Genomic DNA, 12,189 nt, shown 5'->3' on the forward strand with positions numbered 1-12,189 from the left:
TATATTTCTTTTTTTTTCGCTGTAGCGGGTATTTTTGGAGGAAATGTGAAAAAATACTTTGTTTTTAGAGGTACAAATACAATAAGATTATATAGCATTTTCGTAGGACCTAACCGCTGCTTCATTGTAACATGGATTTTGTTATAAAGGAATTCTTTGTACGAGGTTTTACATAGTAACAAAGTACAAACATTGAGAAAAGTATTATTTATACCCTGTTTGCAAACATGTAACCAATAACTCTATTCATAGCAAACAAATTGAAAAATGTAAATTGAGAAGATTAAAATATTTTACAATGCAGTAAACCAAAAGTATTACAACTTAGAGTATAATCTACGGGAATAACAACACCACCAATTTATCACAGTATCTACCTATTATCCAGAAATAATATTCCCACTTGTGACTCAATAGGCAGCCTGTTAAAATATTACTGTAACTACCAGAAAAATGGAGGAGAAACTCTCAACTTATATCAAATACATCATATACATAATTATGTATATCAAAGATTTTAGATTTATATTTAAGCACTACCTTAGGACCCAAGTAGTTTAAATACATTACTTAATCATCCTTCCTTTATATTTAATCTTTCCTAAAAGAGGTATCTTTAGGGTGATAGCTTTTAAAGTAATTTATAATAAAATGAATGACATGATAATGTTACTTACAAAATGTAAAATAAGAGTGAATTATTAACTAATAAATTTAAATTTTCTCCTTTCTTAGAATTTGTTAAATTATATTTAAAACACGAAAACTACACTGTATGTATATGAATCATTAATTAATTCAAAATTCTTGTTAATTCTGCTTAAACACTGTTCCTGTAACAAATGTGGCTTGCAATATTATCTATAACACTGACTTCATAGACATAAGTCAACATTATAAAAGAAACTACTGATGTTTCATTTCAGCATAAGCCTTAATTATTTAACACCTGATAACAACATGTCCAATGTGACTCACATAAAGTGTTTTTTTTTTCCTCCAGAAACTTGTTAAGTAGGCTTTACTGTTATTCCAGAGGCCCTCTAGTGGCACAACAGTTAATAATAAAACCTTCATAGTATTTCACCCCCAAGAACACACACACAGAAGGCACACATACCTCTTGATCTCCTCCATAATAGCTTGGTCACGCTCTTGATGAGCAATCATCAGTCTAGACCAGTTTTTGTCCAGGACATCAACCACTAGTTCTGGCTCCATGTCAATTTCGCCAACTGCTTCGAAGTATTTCTGAGAAGAGAAAACATCCTGATTACACAAGATAACATTCTCAATTGAGAAACCAATTAAAAGAATTTGTAATAAGCTACTCTATAGCTGTATGATGAGTGTAGACAGTTGTAATGTTGTGCAAACATTACATGTAACCAGCTAGAAAACTAATGTCCACCCAAAAATAACAAAAACAAATGGTTCGATCAATGCCGGATCACACAAAGAGCCAAACTTCAAAATCCCATGTTAAAGTGCTCCGACTGTTTCACCGTAGACAACCAACATTCAAAACTACTTGTTACTGAAAAAAGATGCTAATATAGTTTGGTTTATGACATGTCCCTGCTTATTACGAAAGCTCTCTACTTATTTTAAATTTTAATGTTCCAATATAACATATATTATTATGGAATAAGAATTTTATTATGGAACATATGTTATTATGGAACAAGAATTTTACTATGGAACATGTTATTATTGAACAAGAATTTTATTATGGAACGTATGTGATTATGGAACATAATAACATACGTTCCATAACACCAAAAAATAGTGAAGCATGAAATTCTCAGAAAACTACAAATTATATATATATTTTTTTAAATTTTTCAATAAACTTTCAACATTTATATGGAAACAATTTGTTCGACCCCACTTCTGAAAACATGTTTACATCATAGATTTGTATCACAGAAAACAAATTTCGGTAACAAAGTATTTCAATAATACTAACAGCACCAATTGATATAAGGTGTTTTCTCACATAATCTTCACACATTTTATTCTAAAATCAAGTTTGAAAAGTAGGGGTGCGACGATTATGCGGAAAAAAAAAATTTTGTTAGGTAAAGTTATTCACGAAAACCTAACCTTTTCATGGAAAGTACGTTTATTTAAAAAGTGAAGTTTAAAAGAGCGCGCCAAACAATTTAAATAAATAATTCATGAAACAAAAACCTTTCTTCAACTTTAAATATAAAAACTAAATCTGTGACACGAACACAAGCCACTTGAATCTGACGTGAACTAACGCGTAACTGACGTAGTACACGCTTGCCACGAAAGAGTGCGGGCCGTCAAATGTAGTTAACTCAGCACTTGACAGAGAGCGTGTGTTACATGCAATCGGCGAGATATCGATATTCAACTACGTGCGCGCACTCTATACGGGAAGCAACATAACCAAACAAAAATGAAGCCAACTAGCACTGGCTACATGTTTATAAATAGTACACCGCAGCGACGCAGATGACCAGATAAAGGTTATAACGTTTAAAAACTTCTTTATAAGAAAATTTACGTCAGACAACTTCAAATTTCCATTAATTAAATAAGTAAGTGGTAATGTCCAAATAAATATTAGATTTCTACTTTAAAAAAACATTGTTTCATACGGAAAAGATACCTACACAAAGCGCTTGGCATCTATTAGAGGGACCAAAAACATCATGCGACGTTTACGCTAGAAGTTTTTTTATCCCAATTATGATGGCCTAAAATATGAGTGCGACGATTATGCGAGTGTGACGATTATGCGATAAAAGAGGGTATTTATAAACTACTGAAGCACGATGCATACAACGATTAATGTTATACATCTTGTATTTTCATATCCTTGATTATTTAGTGACAAGCAGGATTGCTTTGTTTTCAAGAGAAGATACTATGCATTTTATATTCATACCTGGTTTAACTTTACTATTTTAATTATATGATGTTAAACTAAAAATGTCAACTTTTTCAATGAGCAATAACTGTTTCCCAGAAAACATCTGAGCAAATGTGAAAAATAATATCAAGTACTTGTTTACTATTTGCATTTTAAATACATTAAAGTTTATGCAAAGAAATAAAAATTAATTGTATACAAATACATCTTTCAATGCGAGTAATATACCTTTATCCTCAACTTTTTTTGTTTACATTTAATTTAGTTGTTTGTATAACATCTAGGAATGTACACATTGTGTAGGTTCTGCCCTGTTTATACCATGTGATAGGAGTTATCCTGCTTTATTTAGTATCTATCTTATGTCTACATGATTTACAGTACATTATATTAGTTTTTTGGTTGAATTTAATGACAGTTAGAGAAATGATCAAAAGTAGATTTTTCGGATAGTTTCTGAAACTTACTACTGTTTAACAAAATAAAAAATTCTTAAATTTTAATGCATATGCTAAGTAATACTAATTTTAAGGGAATAAAAGGCAAATGTAAACATTTATTATCAAAGTTTAAAACTAACAAATTATTTACATTTTGCAACAATTTTGCCTTATTTTTACACCACTTTTGGTAGATTTTATTTACAGTCTGCATACATTACTGTACGACAATACATTCAATAGTTTTACAAAAAAAAATTTTTTTGTCCTGCCAACGCTATATGAAAACAACGAAGAAATAAGGAGTGAAGTATGGGGCACTAGTTTGCAAACTAAACAACACAGACATTAAATGACTGGTATCTGAAATCCAAAACTGCTAACTATCCATGTATACATTAAGTAAGGTAGATGTATTTTGTTATATTTACAAAGGACAAACTCCTGAAATAAAACCTTGAGGACATGTTGTTGATTGAGGTTGGTGCTTGATAGTTACTGTAAACAAAGGTATCTATAGATATTCTGGTAACTCGATTTAAGAATTTTTTGTGTAAGAATTTTTCGTGAGCTTTTTAAAAAAAAATTTTTAATTTTTATTTTTTACCACAAATGTTTTTATAATAATATGCAAAATCAAACATAATAAAAAAATTCATATAAAATATCATATTTACCAGAATGTCCTATCTGTATGTTATAGTGCTATACAACCTTTAAACAAATAATTTTCACATGTTTCATAGGAAAAACCTTAATTATTAATTTTCAATGCACTGATAAAAATTGAAGTGAAGCATAAAAAAAAGGCAAGTTCACACTAGTCTGTAAATTAACTTCCAGCAAAGATATACAGTTTAATTTGGGACTTTTTTTGCAGACACCCCGCAACCTCACCTCGAGTTCTCGGAACATGAGGACGAGCCTCTGCTTGTCGCGGTGCCGTGGGGGCACCTCGTCGGTTCGGAAGCGGCTCGACTCCGCCGCTAGCTTCTTCATCTCGATGAGAGTAGTGGGGAAGACTCGGTCCTGCATCAGCGCCATCTTCTCGCGCATCCACAGGTGCAGGCTGCTCGCCATCTCGCGGTACTCAGCCGTGCGTTGTTGAGATTCCTGCCACACCACGTCACGTGCAACACCACCACAAGAACCCAACACAGAGCCTACATGTGTGTGCAAGTACCTAGTGAACCAATTTCAGGAATTTTAATAACATTTTCTTAAAAATTGTTTATATAAAAAATGTCATTTTTTTAATTACAAGTAAAATGAAATATAATGCAAAATATATCTACTATTCTCAAAAACATGCTGATTTTTATACCAAAAAGCTAAACTTTTCCAAGATTACTTTTACATTATATAAGTGTGCAGTCTCCTACTATTCATATTTAATGTGAGACAACAAACTGCATTGATGCTTCAACAAAACCAACTGCAGAAAGCTGCTGGAAATTTAAGTTTGGTGACTTCCAGCTGTGTTGCTGTTTAATTGAAGACTTTTTCATGAATTTCATGCCCTGATTTTGTATCACTATTAAAAAAAAAAAAAATATTTATACTGATGAGCCATGGAAATGTGAAAAGAGGTGGGGAGGGTTAGAGGGGGAGGTTTCTTCTCCAAGAAAATTTTAGAACTTGTTTGTGGATGGTTTACGTTCAAAAAGAGCTTAAGTTTATGTATACAAAATATATTTTAATGGTTTAGTGATAACTTTTCATGGATATTTTCTTCACAAATAAATAAAAGAAAAGATTTCTGAGAAAAAAACTATTATTTTCTTTACAAATAAATAAAATAAAAGATTTCTGAAGAAAAAAAAATTTGCTAAAAAATTACTATTACACTGTGTAGGTTGTTGCAAGGATGAAAAGGGAGAAGAGTCACTCACCTCTAAAACAACCAAAAATTGAACAAGTGGACATACACTCATACTTCACCATAATCCAGATACATAGAAATTTACTAAATAAATATAAGGTAACTAAGATATAAAATATTAACCAGAGTTTGTAAACAACTCGCAATGTATTATGAGGAGAAACTAAAATTTAATATAAAATAATAAAAAATAATGTATATAAATGCATACATGTAAAAAGTAATTTTTTTATGATTTTGGTCACCACTGAACAATTTGGGCATTTTTACTCCACATTCCAAATACAGTATTTAAATCTTCTCCATACCATTTCCATGCTCAAATCACTAAAATTAAGACATAGGTATCACATGGTAGAAGATGTAAAAACTTTTGCATTTGTGCATTAACATTTTGATTGGTGTGTAATAATTTTGCAAATAGGAAATGTCTGCACTTTTCCAATCTGATATAGCATAAACATCCTACTTGAAGAGAAAATGCAATAAATAAAGTATATCAGCTTTGTGTACAAAACTCACTTGGTCGTAGAGAGGGTGGATTGGTGGTGGTTCGGGAAAAACATCATACAGGGAAGAGATGTATGTGATAAGAGACTTCTCGTCCGGTTCAGGGGTATCAACATCTGAAAAAAAATTACAAAATTTAAACTTTTATTGTATTTATAATAAACACAACAAGGCCAAAATGAGGGCCCGCACAACCAAGGAAAAAGAACTTCTTTCTATATCTTGCAAAATATTTTTGGTATAAGCAATCTTAGTATTTCCTGTTTGGATATAAATATCCTTTATCACTTAACTAACAATACCACCTAACTAACAGATTAGTGTCTTTATACAGTTACATGGTATTGTTTGCTAAGCACCATTATATTGGATACAAATTTTCACAATCGTAACTATTTTTGTTTTCAGGTTAGGACAATGAAAACACTTTATATGACTATTATTTCTGATCTTCATACGGTATTTAAAAGTTCCATGTTTGAAAGTTAGAATATGACATTTCTTAACAAAAATTTTTCTCATCGATAGTAAAACACTGTTCGGTTAGGCACAGCATACTAGAATGAATCACAATCATTTTACAACTATTATTTATTTTAATCAAGTCTTACATCTTCACTTCCAAACATATTATTTGTATTCAGACAAGACTGTTTGTTTAAATTAACTGTTTAAAAACCTTAAACATATTTAATCAACAGTAATGAAAAGAAAACCTTTACCAAGCACCAGGTTTAATGGTCCCATGCCAACCATGTGTGGAGTTGCAACCAGACTTTACATAAACTAATTTTTATAATTATTCTGTGTCTAGGCACATTTTAGGTATAGTTTAAACAGGAACACACTTGAATGATAATAAAACATATTAACTTTCATTGCTAAACATCATTTTATTGTATTTGTTCACTTTATGTCTGGCAGTATATTTTGCTGTAAAACATTTATGATGGTGTTTCTTTTTACGTTAATCGTTAGTCATTTCTACAAGTCTCGGGTATCAAATTACTGCAATTGCTTTATTTTATATACTTTTAAAATTGTTCATGTAGCTCTTTATTATTTACATTTAGTAACTGTAATAAAATAGAGAAGGCTGCTGTGTAACTCGACCCAGGTACAATTCTATAAGCCTACATGCCTTCAGTCGAACAGGTAAGCATGAACTAGACAGGAGCAATTCAGTCCGTGGAAGCCATCAATCACCAGCAACACAAAAGCAAGAGGACAGGTGCTCTCATGACAACTGGCGGTGAAAGGTGCCACGCCACCTGCAGATGCCTGCTGCATCAATGGGCAATTTGCCTTTGTTCTGGCATATCCACGACACACCCACACTCTGAATCAATGCAACACTCTCACACGAGCACATAAATTATAACACACTCATCTCAATGTCTACTAGTAACCCTACGCGGAATCAGAAGCAGTGGATGAGTTCAATGATAAATTCAAAACTATGTATGTAACTAAAAGTTTCTAAAAAGTAGGGATATGTATTTATCGCATTTGCGATAACGCAATTTTTTTTGCAAAATTTGGTCTCTTTTTGATTAAAAAACCACTAATTTTTCACTTTTATAAAAATACAGAAAATTCTATCGCAGAATTTCAGAAAACTGTAAAATTGGCATTTAAATATTGACTTCCATTGCTTTCCATAATCATTAGGACCTGAATATTGCAAGAAAAAATGAAAAATATCAGTACACATGATTTTCTAAACTAGTTCTTGGGTTTAATCCGTCCGCATCTTCTACTGTCGAAAAACACAGCATCGTTACCAAAGATTGAATGCTTTCATACGTGAATGCTAGCAGCCAGACACCAAAAATTACATAATCAATATTTTGGTACCGGCAAACATACTTAAAAGCAACCTGTGCTATTATTGTGATATACTTACTACCTGTTCATGTTTATGAAGACTGTGACATGACTCAGCCTTTATAAGAAGTGAGAACTTAGAACGAAAGGTTAAAGGCCCTGTCACACTGTCAAATTTTAGCTTCCAACACCTTCCAATATGTTGGTTCCAATATCTTTGAGGGTTGTGACGTCACGTTAAACGTCACTATCGCAGCCATGTTTATTTGAGAGATTGAGTTTCCTTCAAATATTTTATGTATAGGACTGGTTCTAAAATATGTTGGATGTTGGATGGGATCAGCCAATCAGAGTTATCTAAAATAAAGCGCCCGCTTTTGTTTCCGTTTCCGAAGTGTAGTAGTTTAAATATCAGCAATGGCGAATACTAGGCCTACATGGGAAAGAAATGCACTAATTGAACTAATACTATTTTATTTCCTGCTGGAATTATTGTTATTGTATATTTTCCTCCAATTGAATCTGTATGTACGGAAGTGCAGGTTAATATATTTGACTTAAATAAGTTACTGTAGTTTCGGAATATTATGGTCCTTAAAACAGAAAACATCTTGTATTCAACCTACAATCATTATTTGATTGCTATACCAGTTTTGCTTATGTTCAGGTATTTTTGATACACTAAATTAAAACAGCAAGCATTGCGTACAAAATGTGCCATCAGGAATGAGGTATCAACTAGGATATGCATTTCGGAACTTTTACCTACAAATCCAAATTAATAACATCTAAAATAAATTTTAAAATATTTTAATTCAGAGACTTAATGTAACTAAAATTATTTTGGCTTACCCAATCAATCTTTCTTATAAGTCATTGTTCACCTTATTTCACAATAGCTGCTACTCTGTAAGTGTTGTCTGGAGTTTTCTGGAATTTAGACTCATAATTTCCTAACAATAGATGGTACTGACCTATGTTAAAGCAGCATCTCTGAGTAAGCAAGTAGCTCTGGTGATTTGCAAGAAAGGCCTAGAAATATTAAAATTCTGCCTACATATTCAATTATTATTATTTAAGTTTTGAAAGTAATACCAATTTTTGTTAATGTAAATATTTGTGTAGCAGATCCTTGTCATTAGGCCTATACTTCCCAGGCTGTACGAAACAAGCATACCTGGTCTAATATATCATTTAAAAAATTATTTTAAAGAGATAATGTGACTGAGGTGAAGTTAGCTTAAAGGCTCAGGTTGAGGTTTGTAACAGTAAATACACTTAATTCAAAATAAAACAAAATTGCCAATTTCTAAACACAGCAAAAATTAACACGTTCGCTTTAAAGTATAGGATCAATTTTGATGAAATACAAGTGAAAGTGTCCATACAACAGCAGCTAGTTGGGTGAGAAAATAAGCGGGAATGAGAAGGGATATTCCTACTTGCAGATTTGCATTTAATTATATGTTTTATTCTTACTAAACATACTTTTAAATATTGTTTTTGAAGAGCACTATAAATTGCACCACAAATTTCAGGTACAAATTTTGAGATGGTGTGTGGAATACTTGTAGAGAACATAAGGGACTTAAATGATTCCACTGTCGCCAAAAATCTTAATATAACTGCCAGCCTCTGCTTTGCTGGTATAGACTGGCGCAAATGAGTATCCTTCTTTGCAATGCAAGACTCCACAATTGAAAGAAGAAGATCAAAACTTTCAGAATCCATTCTTAAATAGTTCTGAAATGAATCGGCATCTTCGTATCGAAGTTCATGACAAAAAGGGGTAAAACACCTTTTGTTTGCTGGGAAAGTATCCACTGTCTCATCCACCATCTGCGTTTCCTTTTCTTTGATTTCTCTTCTGGTTTACTGACACTTGCTACAATTGCAATTACAGCTTCAGCTTTTGAAACACTTTGATGCTTACTTAATGCAGGCATTGCAAACACCTGGATAACTATGATTACAATATACCTAAATTTGAATATAACTTACTAAAAAAAGCCCACGTTCCTTGACCCAAATATTTGTTTTTGATTCTAAATACTGTCACTTACTGTTCTCTACAGAATGTTTGGTAAAACGAGCTCACTCAAAGAAAATTGATAGTGTGAAATGACTTCAAATATATTTTACAGTGCTCATCAAATAATATTGAATACAATATATTTGAAGACATATTTCATCCAAAATCACCCTTCAAATCCTGTTGTCCAATATATTGGAGACAATATATTTGACAGTGTGACAGGGCCTTAAGTATCAGTAAATACATTGAAAGAATTATGAAATATTTGTATTTGTATTATTATTTATTATTATTTATTATTATTATTATAAAGTTTTTGTAACGTTTATGAGCCTGCCAACGGTAGAAGTTAGGTAGTTTTTAATTGTGAACCTTTTTGAGGCAACCACAGCACATGTTTGCCTGACACATATTAATTTTGTATTGTTTTCTGAAATACAATGGATAATGGCTGCACTTTTACACCAAGCCTCCAGTAACAAGATAAATAATTTTAACTGAATAACACTACGAGCTTCATTATCTGGTTACTTCTCACAGTTATGTTTTTCCCCTGTCAAATAAAATCTCCAAAATATCAACTTTGTAATTTTTGATAATAGTCTGAAATTTTTATTGAATTATGGTATGTGCAAATATTATGTTTCTGAGCAGTGTAATTAATAGCAAAGAGAAGTTTCTGTGCAAATGACCTATACTACTGGTATTTTCATAACAAAAATGTAAATATTTTGTTAAAAATTACCATATATATGCAAAATACTAGGAAACAAAATACTAGGAAATAACACCACTTTTAGACAAAAAATAACACAGATTTCAGCTTTTAAAAAAAAACACTTTTAACTATAAATAACAAACAAAGGTTTGTAGCATAAAATAGAACACAGCTGCATGTCTCTACTAATAAGTAATAACTCAAAAAATATTATTTCTATTAACCATTTCGGTCTAAAAATTATCTGTTTTCAAGTTCGCAAAAATAAGGTTTACAATAATATGAATTTGCTATAGTCACCATCACAAAAAGTGCCCCTAAATCGTTTTAATCCACTCATCGCTTGAAAATGAAATGGCAGAATAAATCTGCTTTATAAAAATAATTTTTAAAACAAAACCTATCAAAAATATTTAATAATGGAAACACATTATGCACAGTAGTGAAAATCAAGTATAAATTTATAATTTTTTAGAGTAAAACACCTGAACACAAAGACATAACAAACGTACTATTTTTGCCAGGTACATTTTGAAATATATATATATATAATAAAATCAATGACCTATTCATCTTATTCAAATGTTTATGGTTTGTTATTTTTTTATTTAGTTTATTTGGCAGAAGATACAAACCCAGCAATTATCGTGTTACCTTTTCAGTAAAAATGTACAATCTACAGATCTTTGGACTTGAAAGATGTAAAGAAAAATTAACACACTTTTCGGTGTGAATCAAAAAAAAATTTTTGTGAAGGAATATTTTTAAACACATATATCAATTTTTAACCTCAAATATGTCATTTTTGGCTAGAAACCAAAATGTTGTGTTCATAAATAACATGATTCTTATTCCCATCTAAATACATAGCTACTACTAATGTTTAAATACTCAACTCCTGTCTACCTCATTAACATTATTTATTTCTGTTGTTAACTTTTTTTATCTCAACTATGTTAACTTTTTATCTTAATTACGTTAGCTTTTTTAAGGACTGGCTCACCCCAGCAGATAATTTTTTTTTACAGACACTTATCTTCTGAATTTTTATTTGGTCTAGCATTTAGTTCCATCTTTAAACTGTAATTTAATTTTAACTTTGTTAGCACATGGGAGTCGAGGCAATCTGTTTCACTTTCCAGTGACACGCTACTCTCACACCCTGCCAAGACGAGACCAGACGCGGGCAGGGCCTCTCCTGGTGAGTGGGACAACTACATGCAGCTCACTAGGACCGAGAATGTAGTCATCAGCCCAACCCAGCTTGTTAAGCAACACTTCCTGTGCTCCTCACGTACAACTCACTAATGGCAAGGCAAAGCCTCATTGTACAACCAAACAAAACAACCATACCTGACTATGCATGTGGATAGGAAATTATTTAACAATATTAACATTCTATTTCAATATGGAAAGAGTGTACTAAATTTCGAAACTGTGCACGCAAAATGAGGTTATTTTCAAACAATGTATCCCAATAAATTGACTAAAATGTTCTTGTTTAATTTACAGAAAAAACAAGAGTTTAAGATATGTGCTATATTCACAAAGCATTCACCTGACATATCCTTATCTTTGAAAACATTCTTTGCAAAACTTATATGGCAAAACGTTTTAATTGGTTAACTTTTAATATTCATACTGTAAAAAAATTGTAATGCTAACTTAGGAAGTTGTTTGCTGAAGAAACACTTCTTTTCAATCTACTTGCTAACTTGGCATAGTAAATATGTTTATAGTATGAATAGTCAAAGTTACCCCATAAAACGTTTTTGTTGGATAAGTTACAAAACATTTTTTTTGCCCAAAATATAGTACATATGTTTGATTTCATTTTGAATTGTTATTGTATGAAAAAAAGAAATATTCAGA

At 31.4% G+C, this 12,189-nt stretch overlaps 1 protein-coding gene across 34 annotated transcripts in view; it reads right to left on the minus strand.

Moving 5' to 3' along the window:
* LOC134527943 (dystonin) overlaps nucleotides 1–12,189 on the minus strand; it is a 667,118-nt gene that overhangs the window by 234,087 nt on the left and 420,842 nt on the right. For all 34 annotated transcript variants that reach the window (XM_063360992.1, XM_063361024.1, XM_063361021.1 and 31 more), the window contains 3 exons: nucleotides 5,750–5,853; nucleotides 4,243–4,458; nucleotides 1,121–1,251 (listed from right to left, as the gene is read on the minus strand). In XM_063360992.1, the coding sequence (XP_063217062.1) occupies nucleotides 1,121–1,251; nucleotides 4,243–4,458; nucleotides 5,750–5,853 (451 nt within the window). The remainder of the gene's footprint in view (nucleotides 1–1,120; nucleotides 1,252–4,242; nucleotides 4,459–5,749; nucleotides 5,854–12,189) is intronic.

Source organism: Bacillus rossius, chromosome 1 (genome assembly GCF_032445375.1).
Source record: "Bacillus rossius redtenbacheri isolate Brsri chromosome 1, Brsri_v3, whole genome shotgun sequence".
Classification (NCBI taxonomy): domain Eukaryota; kingdom Metazoa; phylum Arthropoda; class Insecta; order Phasmatodea; family Bacillidae; genus Bacillus; species Bacillus rossius.